This window comes from Canis lupus, chromosome 37 (genome assembly GCF_003254725.2).
Source record: "Canis lupus dingo isolate Sandy chromosome 37, ASM325472v2, whole genome shotgun sequence".
In the NCBI taxonomy this organism is placed as follows: domain Eukaryota; kingdom Metazoa; phylum Chordata; class Mammalia; order Carnivora; family Canidae; genus Canis; species Canis lupus.
This window is the reverse complement of record NC_064279.1, coordinates 17,952,623-17,969,892: the sequence shown is the minus strand read 5'-3', so window position 1 is coordinate 17,969,892 and position 17,270 is coordinate 17,952,623. Positions and strand designations below refer to the sequence as shown.

General features: G+C 37.4%; 1 protein-coding gene across 20 annotated transcripts in view; it reads right to left on the bottom strand.

The window, feature by feature from the left end:
* Nucleotides 1-2,334: 2,334 nt before the first annotated feature.
* MAP2 (microtubule associated protein 2) overlaps nucleotides 2,335-17,270 on the bottom strand; it is a 293,705-nt gene continuing 278,769 nt past the window's right edge. For 11 of the 20 annotated variants that reach the window (XM_049106437.1, XM_035710979.2, XM_035710992.2 and 8 more), the window contains 4 exons: nucleotides 13,708-13,800; nucleotides 11,621-11,702; nucleotides 6,646-6,758; nucleotides 2,335-6,232 (listed from right to left, as the gene is read on the bottom strand). In XM_049106437.1, the coding sequence (XP_048962394.1) occupies nucleotides 6,017-6,232; nucleotides 6,646-6,758; nucleotides 11,621-11,702; nucleotides 13,708-13,800 (504 nt within the window). In that variant the 3' untranslated portion in view covers nucleotides 2,335-6,016. The remainder of the gene's footprint in view (nucleotides 6,233-6,645; nucleotides 6,759-11,620; nucleotides 11,703-13,707; nucleotides 13,801-17,270) is intronic. The other 9 variants (XM_035710997.2, XM_035711001.2, XM_035711007.2 and 6 more) reach the window with 1 other exon arrangement.

Below are 17,270 nucleotides of genomic sequence, written 5' to 3'. Positions count from 1 at the left end.
AGGCAAGTACCTCATAAGTGCAGTTCTACTAAGATAGCCTTAGTCATTTCTCAATGAGATTTTTTAAAATCATAGAGTGGGGAAACAAGCAAACTCTGCTATAGTTTTCTTTTTCCTTTGCTTTAATGAAAAATATAGGTGGGAAAAGAATCTTAAGTGTGTTTATCATGGACAGGAAAATTACCGGTTGTTACTGTCAAATAAATATATTAGTTAAAGGTTTCTTTTTTTCTTCCTTGAGATAGAGCAGAAGTCCATTAAACATTGCTTCCCCGGGCTCCCAGAGGATTCTGATCTGACCTATCCAACCAGACCCTTCCCTCTCCTGCTTTAGGATTAGGGGTTTATTCTTTTGGGTTTTTGTTTCACAGAATGAGGAAAAATTTGGGAGGGAAAAATGAGTGGATCTACACCTTTGGTTACAAACTAAATCTCTAGTACCTAGAGTAATGAGTGACAAGTAAGTGGTCTGAGAGTAATAACTGGCTTGGGTGGCCATTGTGGCCAAGTTCAGGGAACAAACCCATCTCAGCATTCACAGACCAGTTCCAGCCAATTGATGCCATGAATGTTGGCCCAGTATTGCCAAACTTTTGAACTTTTGAATGATCCAAGCTTGAGCGTGTGTGTGTGAACTTTCTTGAGTTTGAAAACATTGTGCAGGCCAAACAAAGCACATCTGGAGGCCACAGGTCTATTACCTCAACCAGGCCCCGGGCAGGAGATTTTAATGGAATTTGAAGGATTAGAAATGGGAACAGCTGTGGTATATTTGTGATAAAAGGCACAAGAGAAAAAAAAATCAGGTCTTTCTGGAGTGTGTGATGCTTCTTCCACAGATTCAAGGAAACCTAGTAAAGGACAGTGTTTTGAAACAATTTTGGGTTGCTAGACTGTGTACTTTTGACAGGGACAACATTCTATCTCTGAATTATGTAGGTCAAAGTTCTACAAGTACCATATTGTAAAAGAAGAATTTTTTTCTATACATAAGCTACATAGAGGGTTATTTTGCAATCCTACATTATATCTGAGTTACTGGTCTCAAGGCAAGTAAAATATTCTTTGTCTTGTTAATTAATAAAAAAGAAAATCAGGACTTTTTTGTGATTTGTACTACCAGACAAATATATGTCTAAATCAAGACTTTCTTGAAGTATAACATGGAAACTAATTTAAAAAGCCAACTTATTAAAGCCTCATGATGTTGGCTATATTGTACCAAACCTGCATTATTAGCAAAGGAAAACTGAAGACAAGGTGATCCCTCCATTGGTAGAAGTAGGTTTCAGCCAAGTTGGAATGCCAGCTCTGGTAAACCTCCCAACACAAAGGCATTTCTTCCACCAGTCATAAGCTTCTGCCACTTGGTAACTAGACTCCGTGACATCAGACTTGGTGACATGACTTCTTACAGTCTTAGAAATAATTCTTACCTGTTAGTGGGCTGCTGAGGAGCTCTTTCTCCTTGGACTAGATGAGCTGAATGCTTCTCGGACTTTCATGAGCAGATAGATGATTCACCTAGGGGAATGCTGGAAGTTGACCTGGCGTGGAGCTTTGTGAATTTGCATGTATTACAAGGTCCCAGGTAAAGCCTGAGCACAATTTGAGTAGCAAGGAGCTAAAGGACTGAATAAATATAGAAAATAGGGCACGTGGACCTACAGGATGTCTGCATTATGACCTGCATAGAACAATTCCTAAAGCCTGACCTTACTTAGAAGGGAACACTTCCTCTTCACAATTAGTTTATGTAGTTCAGATGGGGCCCCTGCTCTTTCATCTCCTACCCCAACTGCTCCTGATAGAGATGAATATGTGATCCAACCATGGGTAATCAGCAGAAGTAAGCAGGTGACCCAAGATTCAATGATTTTCAGGCCCTAGATCTTGGCTAGTGCCAGTGGGAAAGAGGCTTTCTTTGGTGGGTCGTGAAACCAGGAGCTTCCAGTGACCGACATGGAAGGGGTGCCTGACTGAGAATAAAACCAACAGAAAAAGCAGGGCTAAGATTCAGAAAAAGAAAGATTCTTAACATCTTTTGAATGCCTGGATCCATCCATGCCTGAGGCCTGCCTTCTTGGTTACTTGAGCCAATAAATTTGCCTTTATACCCAAGCCAATTTGCTTTCAGTTTCTGTCACTTGCAACAGATAGCATTCTGCTAAATATAGTAGTAGGTAAAGCCTGATGCACTGTGGGGAGAGAATTGTAGCCTTCTCATCATAATTTTTCCTTGGTTGGACTGAGCAGTGTGTGTGTGTGTGTGTGTGTGTGTGTGTGTGTATATATTCCCCACCCCCCCGAGAAAGCACAATCTGAAACTGAAAGTTAGGTGACAAGCAATTTTATTTTGCAAAACAATCACTATACAGCAACAAATACATTTGCAAATTTTGATTGAAAAACATGAACTAACTACAACCAGCCATTGAAGAAATGCCTTTCTATGGTAACAGGCTCTAGAATTATCAGAAGAAAGAAACCCCCCAGAGATTTGTAGCGGCACGTTGGAACCTTGGAATCCCAGCATACAGAGTATACTTTTTGTTGATTTTTTTTCTTTTTGCTAAAGTTGAAGTCGATTTTCATGATTGACATTTTCTGAGTTTAAAAATAAGTTCTTTCCTGCAGAGGGACTTGGCCTCAACCTACACACCCAGGCTAAAAATCCTAGGTGTAAAAAAACAAACATCAGTGCTGATTTTAGCACATCAGTTTTGGAAGGAATGCCTAGAATTTGCCTTTCCAAGCCATGAATCTATTTTTTTTCTTTTTGGCTACTTAGTTTGTTTTCCTCATTTTTGTGGCATGAAAAATAGGACAAAAAGTAATTGTAGCAATGTCAGAATCAACCGCACTGAGATTATTTTTTTGATGTTATATTTTGGCTGATGATCCTATTTCCTGCTGTTTCACTTTATGAATGTGTGGAGAAGGCCAGCTATCGCCAGCAGATTCTTCTATTTAGTGAAATTCTCTCTTCAGCCTTCTTCAGCCATACCTAGTTGGTGTTACACAGGTGTCTTGCTTGTGGGTGGGATTTCAGCCTATCACCCTGCTGGAACTCAGCAGGAGAATCCAGAGAGAGTTGGTTCCTAAATGAACAGGGCCTCTGAAACTCATCATGAGCTCGGATCTTTCCTGCGTCATTATAAGATACCCAATTATTGGTTGCAGGTGACCCAGAGAGAGTGAGTTCATTGGAGAAGCTGGCCTTTTAACTCTTCACAGCTCTGGATTACTTATGTATCTTTAAACAGGTTCTCAAAGGCTAAAGCCAGAGAGAAACTGGCAGTAATAGATCTAGAATTGGAACTATGAAGCTTTAATTTCTAGATCAGCGTATGGGTATCCCCACAAGAGTGGTGTTCAAAAAGCTTAATTTGTGTCGTTAATCTTGAGTGAAGGCAAGATAGGTTCCACTCCCTATCCCCATAAGAAGACATTTAACCTGTGTGTTTCTCTCTTCTTATCGGTACAAATGATCAGTTTCTTTTTGTTAACATTATAAAGAATCACATTTCCATACAGAGGAAGGGCATTTATTCATTATAATTTTGCTGTGATTTGAAATAAACATTTGTTTTAATGCCAGATCTAATATCTTAATGCTTTATATAAACTGTTTTGGGGCATGTATTTGTAAGAAATGGAATTCTAAAATGTGTAACATAATTACTTATTCTTAACATTTATAAAAATTTAAACCAGGTTGGTAAAAAATACTTATTTTGTAGGTTAAAACTGTTCTAACCAGCTGTTAACTTCTTTCTAGAGAACTTTAATCACTATCTAACACTATCAAACATGTAAGAAAATACCACAGGTCTCCACACAACTACTCTTTCTTCTCCTATTTCCTGGTGCATTTCCAGGGAAGCTGATGAATAAAATGCTTAGATTGGTCAAATCCACATCACAGCAATTCTTAGGCAGAAAACAGACACATCCATAGTCATACTCAGTTTCTAACTTTTTGACTGCTGTATAAAATAATTGATTTATAAATATTTTCAGACATGTTTGCCCATGTAAAACCTCTTAGTTGAGAATGAATGCTATGTTTTTGCTCCGAGAATTTTTTTTTTTTTTTTGGTGGAAGTCATGTTGGTTGCAATATCCAGTGGATCATAAAATGGCACCCGTGTTTCTCTATCTTTGCATCCCTTGGCTGTCTTCTTAGACGCTATGATACTTCCTCATTGCCTCATCCATGCTCATCATTTCTGCCTACATAGTCAGGAATTGATTTGGCTCATGGGGATCAAACACCTATCAGACCATTTGCCTTTAACTGTCCAGATCCAACCTACCAGCCCTGAGCAAGAAAAAGAACAGATAAAATACTAAAAAATATCCACCCAGACTGGTAACTGATTGCTTATTCACAAGTCTAAGATGAATGATTTATGAGAAGAATTAATTAATTTGTGATTTCCCAGACTGTAGATTAAGTCAGACCAGTGCTACCTATTGAGAAGTTGTACTAAATCATACAGTGTTCCTTTACAGAGAGCAATGTTGGAATCCTGAGAGAAACTGATTTGGAGATCTGAATCTCAAATGTTTAGTAGCTATAGCTTCTCAAAATATTGTACTTGTCCTTTCTGATCAGGTGATCTTTACTTTGGGTAAGGAAGCCGAATATTTCCTATCAGATCATTTCATTAGCGGGCACTGTTTTGAAGGGTGGAACAACATGTCCCAATGGACTCCCTGCGTTAGTTTCAACTTTAGCAAATGGAAAAAAAAAAAAAAAAAAAAAAGAAAGAGAAATTTTAAGAAGTCTGTTTCTTGAATGATTACAGGAATAAACCCTAAACTATTCCATGATTCAAAATGAGATAAATCCAAAATCTTAAACCAACAATCTGTAAACCCTTTTAATGTATAACTGGACCCACCCCCACAAACTCCATATTGGTGAAAGCAAAGAAAAATAAATTTTCCTAGCATCACGGGAGAGACTTGTATCTGGCACTAAAACAGGGTTACAGCTCTGAGTTGTTACAGGAAGCAACTTCATGCTAAAACTTTTTGTTCTTTTTTAATGTATTTTTTTTTTTTAAATAGGGAAAGAACCCTGCTAACATCTACTTTCACATACCTAAAATTGCAACACCAAAGGGTGCAGGAGACACAGATACTGTGAATAAGGAAGTATAATATTCAAGTATATGAGGAAGTATCACAAATGGCCACAGAGAAATATATATATATATTTATATCTATAATACTGTATCAAACAGATGGAAAGGGAGTATGAAACTGGTAGTGTGGACACAAATCTAGCTGATCAACTGACATTCTAATCAGACACGAGTCCATCCTAATGAAAAGTGCTTCATTCCTAAGAGATGCACTTTTATACCACTTCCTCAGCCACAGCTCAAATGCTTCGTACCTATTTTTAATTAGTTAAATAATTTATTGGATTGACTTATACTCTGATATAATTATCCAGGTCCCAAATGTTAATAACTTAACTGAATCTTTCTTCCCATTTATACAAAATAACACTTTAAAAAAAAAAAAACTTATTTCTTACATGCTCTTTCCTTCCTGCAATCAGACTCCTTGATTTAATTTAACCTGTAATAAGTTAAAATGGGCAGCTTTTATCTTTTCACCCAGCAACAGAATAGTGAAATGAGCAGCTTGGATTTCAACAAGGCCTTTCAGAATGTATTATGGATAGCCTTCAGGCACATGAAAGGTAAAAATGCAATTTTTTAAAATAATAATACTCCATGCAAAACAGAGCAGAGCAAAAATAATTGTCCAATTGTACTCATGTAAAGCCAGTGTCTTCCTGTTGCAAATGGAAATCAAGTCAATTTCTGCATATACTATTCATTGTTTTTTATAAAATTGTAACAATTACTACAGTTTGGGAATGAGATTATTTATTTTACGGTTTGTAAAGAATGAATATAACACCTGCTCAGAGCCCACTCCTGCCAAGAGCTCATGCCTAAATATGATTATTTCGCTGCTAAATGAGAAATATTCACAAGCCCTGCTTAGCGAGTGCAGCAGTGACATCCTCGGCCAGAGTGGCCAGCTGAGGGGATTCGAGCAGGTTGATGCTTCCAGAAGAGGAGACATTGCTGAGTCGTCGGGGGGATGCCACGCTGGATCTGCCTGGGGACTGTGTAATGATCTCAGCTCCGTGGTCCACACGGGCCTTCGCATGCTCTCTGAAGTTCAACTTTTGGCTGTCGATCTATTCAAGACAAGCATCAGGCCTTGTTAACTTACGCACCCCAATTGGCCCCTAGATCTTTCACTACATCTCAGAGCTGATGTCAACGTCACTTTTGTTCAGCTCTATCATTCTTACTTCCTATATGCCCGGGTCTTCAATCTGTGATTCGATTTCTTTTTTAAGATTTTATTTATTTATTCATGAGAGACACAGAGACAGAGGCAGAGACGCAGGCAGAGGGAGAAGCAGGCTCCATGCAGGGAGCCGGATGTGGGACTTGATCCCAGGACCCCCGGATCATGACCCCAGCCAAAGGCAGATGCTCAACCATTGAGCTGCCCAGGTGTCCCCATCTGTGACCCATTTTGATGAGTATTTCAGAAGGATTTTAAAAAAAGAAGACAGGATCAGCTCACAACCTTGTTTCTTACCTTGACATTACCACCTCCAGGTACATGGTGGGCATTGTCAAGTGAGCCAACTTTAGCTTGGGCCTTTTCTTTGAAATCCAGTTTCACGCTCTCAATTTTCACACGCCCACCACCTGTGAGAAGAGAAAGGATTTTAAATGCCTTGCTACAATGATATCTTCTACTTGTGGTGACTATGTCCCAAAAATAATTATAATAGACAGACCATCATAAAGCAACACACTTAATTTACTATCCTTTTAACCATGAATGTGAAAGGACTTTTTTAGAATTTTAGTCTATACCATTTTTTCCCATATCAACCAAGGTAATGACATCCTTCTTATACCATGATATGGCTTGACCTACATATTAATATCTTTTTTCTTCTAAGCCAAACAGAAGTTTGATTTCTAGATGTTTCCAATGCGCTTATTTATTTTGAAACTCATCATACCTACCTTTGCTTTTCAACTAATAAATTCTTCTTAATAATCTACCCATGTCTAACCTAAAATATCAGAGGGGCTTTTCTTATCTGTATAATAAAATTCTAAAAATAACACACTGAAAATATCCCATTTCATCCTTTCTAAAACTTGGAACATTTAATCTGTTATTCTTAAGGGAGCAAATAAAATTGAAATGAAGATCTTTATTCTTCATCATGGTAACAGGTCACTTTTCCAAAAAACAAAAACAAAAACAAAAACCTATTAAATTAGGATGGTATATATATGGGTAATATATTCATTTGTAAATTTTCAACATTAATGGCTTGACTGATGAAATTAGATTGGAAGCTAAATTGTTTATAACCAGTGAGCTTTGAGAGTTTCCCATTATCATTAGTGGATGAGGCAATAGGAAGACAACCTTAGGAAATGCTACTTTAAAAAAAGAGACAGAGAGTGAGGAGAGGGAGACATGCAGACTCTCCACTTAGTGGGGAGCCTCTTGGGGATTAATCCCAGGACCCTGAGATCATGACCTGAACCAAAATCAAAGTCAGACACTTAACCAACTGAGCCACCCAGGTGCCCCAGGAAATCCCCTTCTTGTATAGATTGCATAGGACCGATCTGACACTGACTTTGATCTAGCAATGCGGAGACAGTTTTGACCATGCTGTTTCCCTAAATGCCATTTAGTCTGAAACATGAGGATCTGCTGATAGTTAAAAGAGTGCAGAGTGGTGCCCCTATCTCTGCATGCCTTTCCCAGCTTGTAAATGCACGGAGTTCAATGCTGGTAAGTATCCATTGTCCTTTAGTCTGTCCTTGAGCACTTCTGGGGGTCTGCTGATGTCTTTGACCTGAAAAGAACCTAATCAGATCCCTTTACCTCTCCACCTGAGATTTGCTTTCACTTTCATTAGTAATTTGGTTTTTGCTGTGCACATTTCTTTGGAAGGCCAGTGGTAAATGACATGATCACCTACTATTACTACTACATCTCTCTTACGATTTGGACTGGAAAGAAACATTGGAAAGATTTTTCAGTTTTGGACTCTTGATGCTTATTTATCTCTCAAAAAGGTCAAAAAGAAAGGTCTGTTAAGTCTCTACAGACTTAGACCTTATGGTATTTTTCTTATATGATACCTAGACATTTATATTGACACTCAACTACCTGTCCAGGGACCCCTTGAAATAATATGGTGTTATTAGATTACATTTTGAAGATGTATCCATTCATTCTTCTCCTGAAGCTTTAGGATGTGCACAATGTTATTTACTTGTGTTTATAGGAGACATATACTTGTCCCTCCCTCAAAATATGCATTATTGCAGGAACTCTTATTCTTCCAACATTTCACCTGGTCACATGGGTCTCACGTGTTAGTTGTGATGGGATTAGAGTGATTCATAAAACACACTTATTTTGGTTAGAACCTGGAGGATGTTGAGTTTAAACTTAATGAGATCAACTTTCTTGGGATCTTTTCTTTCTTTCTTTTTTTTTTTTTTTTGCTTCTAATAAAAATGGCCTTTTAAAGCTTTCTTTTATGATTATATGTTGTGTCAATATAATCCTGTTAAAATTTTTGTTGAACTCTATTTTAAGGGAGAGAAAAAAATGTAATATTGACCCAAAATATATTCACAAAAGGAAGCTTAAGAAGTCTGTTTTTGTTGAAATCCTACTATAAATTTTTATTTAACTTTTAGAGAAGCCCATCTGAATTCACAGATCTATCCCTTTGGTTCTGAAAAATTTTGGCATTCACCAGGAGCAGTAATTGTGAAGGACTATAACTTTTACCAAGCTCCATATGTCCTAAAGTTGGGCTTCCACATGTTGAACTGTTTCCTTTATTTTCTTCTTGGATATTCCACATTCCAGAGTAACTTTGTGAAAAGCTCACCATTGTCAAGGATCATTGTATTAACACTTCTCTGTGAAATTAGTCATCTGATTCAGTTCTTATAAAAGGCAGATCTAGATTTAGAAATAGGTGGGAGTCCATGACAATAGTCTTTTATGACCAATAAATCTTACATAGACTACTTCCTTAACTATGTAACATTTTCTTGTGTATTGAAAGTCCAGTTGATTTGGCTAATGGAATATTTGTTGTTTAAATTAAAGGATCTAATATTTTCTTTTGCATCTTGGAAAAAGATAGACGGTATGGCCAAATACTTCAGTCATATTGTTGACACAGTGGTACAGAGTCAACTAAGTGTTTGTAAGCTTGAGTTATAGACAGCAGACTTGTGAAGATATGCAATATGTGACCATGTCCCCACTGCCTCAGGAATGACAGAGAAGCTAATTTCAGTGTAGCAGTTCCAAAATTAGTACTGAAGATTGTTGGGGAATATCTACAAAAAGACATGAGTGGTGATTGACCTAAAAGCTGGACCTGGGCACTTAGAGGCTTCTCATTCCCTACCCTGTCCTTGGAATGGGGGTTCTTGTTGTCTTTCCTGCTCATAGAGGCTGCTTCCAGAACAGAGCCTTGTTATAATGATGTGGTGTTGAGAACACCTACACTGTATACATGACTAAACCCGGTTAAGGCCACTTTACAAACTTTTAAGATTTGGTGGGTGGGTATGAGAATCCATCTTGCTGCTGTCCAGAGAAGGCTCATATGTAAGTTTCCTTTACTTATTAAAACTGCCACCTACCAACCTGGAGTAGCCTGCCTCTTTCTTTGGTTTCTCTCTGTCTTCTGAGTACTGGGGCCAGTTTCAGATTACAGCAGGAAAGCAAAGTTTCTACTCTTTATGAAGCAAATTTAAGAAAGGATAGAGTACACATGAGAAGATACAAACAAAAGTCAATTCTTGAAATGATATTCAGGTTTTCTAGTATTAGATGCAAAACCATAAAGTTTCTACTCTTTATGAAGCAAATTTAAGAAAGGATAGAATACACATGAGAAGATACATACACCAGGGAAACTCCTAAGAGGTCTGTGAACCAATAGAGATTCCATCTACGCATTCTCTAACTCCTTGACTTGCTTTATGAACATCTTTGTCAAAGTGAAGCCTGACTTCTAGAAATGTTTCCAACGCATTTGTCCATTTTGAAACTTATCCTGTTTATTTTTCAACTCATAAATTCTCTTTAATAATCTTTCCTTGGTCAGAAATCTTTTTGGGTTCAATCGTTCTTATACTTTGTTCTGGATAACATTTGAGACAATGATTAATGGGAATAACCTATTACCTCATTTAATTAAGATATCAAGCATACCAATGGCTTCCTCTTGTCCTTTTATAATTCAGTGGTTATTCTCAAGAAAATTACAAATTTGACAGTTGTCCATTGTTTACATATGCATGGAGGTAGAATTTAGCAAAAATATAATAATGATACTTAGAAAAAAATGACTCATAATGTTAGATTTACACTTTAAAGAGGAAAAAAATCCCAACAAATAAGAATGTAAATTGTACTTTAGAGTACTAGTCCTATACAATACTCTAGAAAAACAAGAGGCCAATGGTTAAATAAGTTGAGATAAGCATTGCATCAAGTGATGTTCAATTAAGCACTGCATTCTGCTGAGAATTCATAATGCTTATTGACCTATAATAGGATTTGAGAAATTTAGCAGATAAATACATTTCATGAGCTTTGCCTAAGCATAATTTTTATTTCACATATGTAGACAAAATACTTCCAGGAAATCTTTGGAAATGCTGCTTTCAATCCATGTAATTATATCTGAATACATGACCCAAGATATTTTATAGACCATATATTTCAAAGGAGTTCTAATAAGCATGTTGAGTACATGCATCTTATTTTTTTAGCCTTTTTTTTAATAATAAATTTATTTTTTATTGGTGTTCAATTTACCAACATACAGAATAACACCCAGTGCTCATCCCGTCAAGTGCCCCCCTCAGTGCCCATCACCCATTCACCCTCATCCCCCACCCTCCTCCCCTTCCATCACCCCTAGTTCGTTTCCCAGAGTTAGGAGTCTTTATGTTCTGTCTCCCTTTCTGATATTTCCCACACATTTCTTCTCCCTTCCCTTATATTCCCTTTCACTATTGTTTATATTCCCCAAATGAATGAGAACATACAATGTTTGTCCTTCTCCGATTGACTTACTTCACTCAGCATAATACCCTCTAGTTCCATCCACGTTGAAGCAAATGGTGGGTATTTGTCGTTTCTAATGGCTGAGGAATATTCCATTGTATACATAAACCACATCTTCTTTATCCACTCATCTTTCGATGGACACCGAGGCTCCTTCCACAGTTTGGCTATTGTGAGTACATGCATCTTATATGCCTTTTAATTTTGAACCTGTCCTATGATATGTGGCCTCTTTGTGATAATTGACTTTACTTGTCCAAATGAAGATGGCTTAAAGTTTCTAACTTAAGTTTCTGTTAATAAAAGCATGGGTTTTCAGTATTTCAAGACATGTTTCCAACTAGATATCTCACAACAAATATTTTGCTTGTCGATGTCTTGAGCAATTTAATATTTCCCAAATTACTAAGAAATATTTATTTACCTGGCCTGTGGCGGATATTCTTCAGAGAGCCACATTTTGATGTCACGTGGCTTAAGTCTATCTTCTTGGTAACAATCTGTACCTGTATGAACCACAGAAAATACACTTAAAATAGTTGAGACATGGATAAGTCCCCAAGCTCATACATAAAATCCAGAAACATATCCAAACTCACAACACACAACAACACAGAAACCCAAACTGAAGTATATATACACACATAGGAACATACACCCTCCCAGTGTCCTCCCACATTTGGTTGGAGAGAAGGACCAAACTGAAAGAAAATCCTAGAATAGAAGATTTTATTAGTAGAAAACAGATCATGCCACAAGAGGATAGAAACACCTGGATTAATAAGGCAAGCTTCCACTCAGAGAAAGAAGCCACACTATGTTAAAACCTTTCCATAAGCAAAGAGCCAAGTGAAGAGATGAATTATTCTTTAAAAAATGATTTTTAGATAAAAGTAACCAATACTGCTCATAGATTCAAGAAGACCAACATTGCTTTAAGATATAATAAGAAGAAAGCTCAAAGCTTTTCTAAAATATTATTGTCATGTCTTGGCTAAATGGAATTTTCTTATACACCAAATTATAAAATGGTGGCAGCATTCTTTTTCTTGTGTTTTATTGAAGTTATTTCCTCTTGCAATGTTAGAAATAGTGCTTTTCCAATTGTGGTCCATTGTCCATTTGCATCGGAAGTACAAAGGTATTATTAGTGAATTGCACACTGTGGAAATGGGCCACAGAATCTGCATATTTGAAAAAGTGATTCTTTTCTAGAGGAAAATTTAAGAATATGGTTTTGGAGGTTGGAAGCTCCCTTACTTACTTTTAAGATTTTTAGTTACCTCAGTTTATCCTTTGTCATATAGCTGTTTTGGCCAGCAGGGCCTGCAGTAGAGAATAGGGGTCACTCTTGACACCCTACAGGTATTTCCCAGGACTGAGACTGCTTCTGGGAGAGTACCACACAGTTTGCACTAACAGTCAGGACACAGGGAGGAGGGCAACCATGTCAACATAAATACTGATCCTGAGGCTTAGCCTAGCTGCCTTAAAGGAGCCTGGCAAACCTTGCTATGGACTTCCTATGACAATGACACTTTCATGCCCAGCAGAACAACTTTGGGCAACAGGTGACAGCTCCTGGTAGAAGGCACTTGCTGGTCTCTCCCCTTTCACTGCTTGACTCCATCTCTGCCCAGTTGAGGAATGAGGAGCCAAGAGTTATTAAACAGGTAAGAATTCTGGACTTGACACTCTATAAATTACTTGAGTCACAAATGGCCAGAATCTGAAGTTTAGGTGACAGAATCCATAGAGAGTCAGCCTGGGTCACCTTTTTTTTTTTTTTTTTTCCTAAATAATTTTGTGACGAACCATGCTTACTTTACCTTGAGTTTGCCTGCTTCAGCTCTGCCACAACTATATTTGAGAAATATGGATTCATCTTTTCCTTCTTCTCAAAGGATATTATTTCCACTCAATTCAAGACACAGGAAAAAAAATCCATCAAGACAGTTTATCCTGGGACTTGAATCCTTTCACTTTGAATGACAGATGAACTGTGCTTCAGTAGTTTTGCATTATTCCAAACATTGTTCCTAATTCTCATGAATAGTGATGCACAGAAGATTGACATTACACACTGTGAGTACTTTCAAGTATATCAGTCTTTCCCTCAAGAGTAATTTAAGTGGAGCTATAAAAGTGTGTGCCGGGCTGGCATTTGCAGGGGAGTAGAAACAGCACGAGGAGGTACCTGGAAGCCAGAGGCCAGCAATAGAATTGGCCAGAAAGGTGGGTTTCCCATTCCCCTGAAAAACATGGTGCAGCCCATTAACATTTTACTCCTCAACTGAAAGCAAGCCACTTGCGGATAATCTTACAGGGAAGGATGGGAAGCCCACCAGCAAAACTGCAAGTGTGACAAGCTCCCAGACCCGGGCACACATGGAGCAGCAACAAGAAGGCGGATGTGTGTCTTGGGAGAGAGGCAGGAAAAGAGACAGTGTGCTGGCTGTGCAGATGGCTCCACACAATCAGGATAGTTATCTAATAGAAGCTTCTACTTACATTTCCGCCCCCAGCAGAATGTTTGATGTTATCCTTGGAACCACATCTGGACTGAACTTTGCTAAAATCGATCTTCTTGTTTAAAATCCTAACCTAAAAGGAATTGGAGGTAACTTCACTATGCATTTTTCTTTCAATATGCTGGGCATGGGGGAGCCAGAATGGGTTGCTGCCAAGGAGGCTCCAAACTTCCTCCCACTGATGTAATCATGTAAGAGAAAAAAAACTAACCCTGGAACTGGAGAACAGATCTATTATTTAAATATGAGCCCCTACTTCCCTGAATCCTCAAGGGCCAAATGTTCAAGGACTTTAGATATCCAAGTTGTTGGCAGGTGTAACCTGGAAACAATTAGAAGAACAGAAAAATAAAACTTGGATCATCTGTGACTGGGAGGCTTCCAATATTGTGGGCCACACTGGGACTCAGTTGCCACTCTATGAAAGGTCTCATTGTATACTTCAGTGTAGTTCTCACCCTATCCCCCTTTAAATCCTATGTTGTCAGCCATCACAATTATAAATTATCTGGTACACTTGATTGTATTACTGGTCCACGTAGCACGACTTGTCAGGCTAATGCCACAGATGACGGTTCTTATTCATCCCAGTGCAAGAACTCTTGCTTTCCCAAGAGGGTCAACATGGAGGCTCAGGGCCTCCTCTGCCGAAAGGGTTTCACTAATGTCTTGCACATTTGGCTCAGTAGTCTTCTGAAAGTCCTGTCTCTGACAGCTGCTCATAAACAGCCATAAGTCTTGGATGGTCGGTGCAAAAGCACTCTTTCTATTATTTTAGAGAGGAGCAAACCAAGGACCGTTGTTTGTTCCCTAATAGCAGGTCATGTAGAAGCAGTCCAGGCCTTGCCTAGGTCCAAAAGATTTGAGGTTAGGTGTTCTATTCCTATTTTCAGAAGTTTGATAGTCATCTTGAAGACAATAGCAAATCTAAAGCTGGACAGATATTACTCTGGCGTAATGTAATGTGCAAAGTAATAGCTCTTGTGACTTCTTCCATGTGTCTTAAATTTTGAATGTTTTGGAGGGCACATGAGCAATGTAAGCATGGAAAGAAAGGTTCACTTTTGTTGTTTGTTTGATTTTACTTTGGGTACTTCTACTCCTCGCCACGTATCCCCTCAATAGCTAAAGAGGAATTACATTTTCAACACTTTAGGGGAAAGTTTGTCCTCTTATTAAAAAAAAAAAAAAAGCTAAATAAGCATATCCTAGATATACAGCCCTTTCAAAGAATGGTATCACATCTCTTATTATTTGCAAAAAAGAGTAAAAAATTCAAGATGACATTGAATCCTTAATATTTTTAACTAGACAAAGCTTAAATTGCAGTGCCTGCCTGGCACTGATAAGAGAGCTTGTCCCTTACAGGGGAAGATCATTGACAGCTCTCATTGGCAGCCCAAGGGAAGGGACTCTTGTCAAAATCTGAAGTCAGGAAACATGATGATTGGGTCATTCTGTAGAGCATGATAAAAATTCCAATTTAAAAAGAAGGGGGGAATATCACACAGAGTCTGTATCTAACAAATATAGTGGCATGCTAAGAATTTCACATAAAACATAGATGTGAATAACTTTAAGTCAACAAGGGCCATTGCATTTCAAGCCTCATAGATAAATTATTTTTAGAAAGCAAATCACTTTATTTTTTCAAATAATAATATTTTTATACCCTCTATAAGTCTCTATTTTGGCAATGAAATAGAATTTATCTAAGCCATTTTTCTAATCCTTGGGGATATATCATATTTCATTTGCAAATTTTAATTTAGAGATCATTAGAGTACCAATCAAGTGAGTCATTACCAAGTGATCAAAAGCTAAATGTTAGATCTGATTCACTTGTTGCAAAAATGGAAATTCCAAATTCAGTTGCATGAATCTGTTTGACTCTAACATTTAATCAACTGGCAATTTTTATGATTTCTAAAACAAATGATGCAGACCCCAAGGGGGCATATTGCCAGTATTACTTAGAGACAGTTTAAATTGTAAAATCTTAAAACTTAAAGGTTGACTTCTGATTTTCCCCAGATTTTCTAGAGAATCACAGATTTTCTAGTAAAACACTTAGCTGGCCTTTTTTGATGGGAGACTTTCCCAACATATGTCAGGTAGGGTATGACATTCACCATTTTCTTGATGGTTAAGAGACAGAAATGAAATCACTTTGGGCACGGGATGCTGGATTCTCAGTAAGATTTATGCCTGACAACTTGCACCTGAGCACCCCCTAGTCCGTGTGATGCAAATTTATGCTTTAGCAAAATTACAAAAACTTCATGTTAAAGATCTCTGGGATCATTTACTAATAATTAATATCTTAGAGAGTTAATTCTACAAATACCAGGAGTCCTCAGACACCTTCTATAAAATAGAAAAGTAGATGGCTGCTGTTAAGGATAATACTTTATTCCAGACTAGTTTTTTTTTTTTTTTTTTAAGTCAGAGAGTCAAGATTTAATTCTTTGTGCTCTATGGATAGGTCTAAATACAAATGACTTTTTTGGGGAAGGAATTTACATTGAGCCTTTATTTATTTATATGTCAAAGGAAAATCATTTTTAACCATCTTAGAGTTGGTCTAGAAAAATTTAACCAACTTCCATTTGATGAACTAATTTTCTATATTCATTATATAGAGAAAAAATATTTGAATAGTTGTTATCCAAGGTTAACCCTAATCCACATTTTATCCTTGTTAATTGCTTTTGATCAAAATTTTTGGTTGCACTATTAATGCAAAATGGGGTGATTTGAGAGTGTGACAATCTTTCCTTCTGTATACTTCACAGTGAAAGGGAAAATGTATTATTCCAATCAAGTGAATCATCTTTCTAAAGCTCTGTCTTGTTCAAAATTCTCCCAAAGTCTCTATTTCCTATTAAAATGCATCAAAACTTCTTAGCTAGGCAACCAGGATTCTCAGAAATTCTGACTTTTGAGCCTTCTCAAAACTTCACATTTTGGCCAGACATTACATTCCATACGTTAAGGACTTATTTACAGTTTCAAGCTTGTTCCCATGTTTTCCTTATGTTATTATCTCTTGCTAGAATGCCCTCATTCCAAGTTGAGTCTGGGACTCATCATTCTTCAAGGATCAGCTCAATCAGTCCCTCCTATCGGAGACTCTCATGGACAAAGGTTGGTGACTTGCTTGTATTCACAGTTGGCTTTTCATTCACATAAAAGTCATATAAGCATAAAGAGTTAAAAAGAATAGGCTAATGTAATTGAATAAAATGTCAGAATTATTTTATTTTACTTTTCACTAATTGTATCTTCCTCCACCATGCAAGGGAAGCACAGTATAGTGACTTTCTGGATATTCCTGGTATAGCTCTTGTTAGTTTTATAATGACAGTTCAAATGAAATGATATGCCAGTGTATTCTCTCTGCATATAGGTTTAAATGCACCTTTAGAGAAATACATCTCTTTTTTCTCCAAATGAGGTTACTCTAGGAAAGGACAGGAAGGCAAATTGTAGGATATGTCTATAGGAAAGAACAAATCTCTCTTACTAGAGATTAGTTGGAAA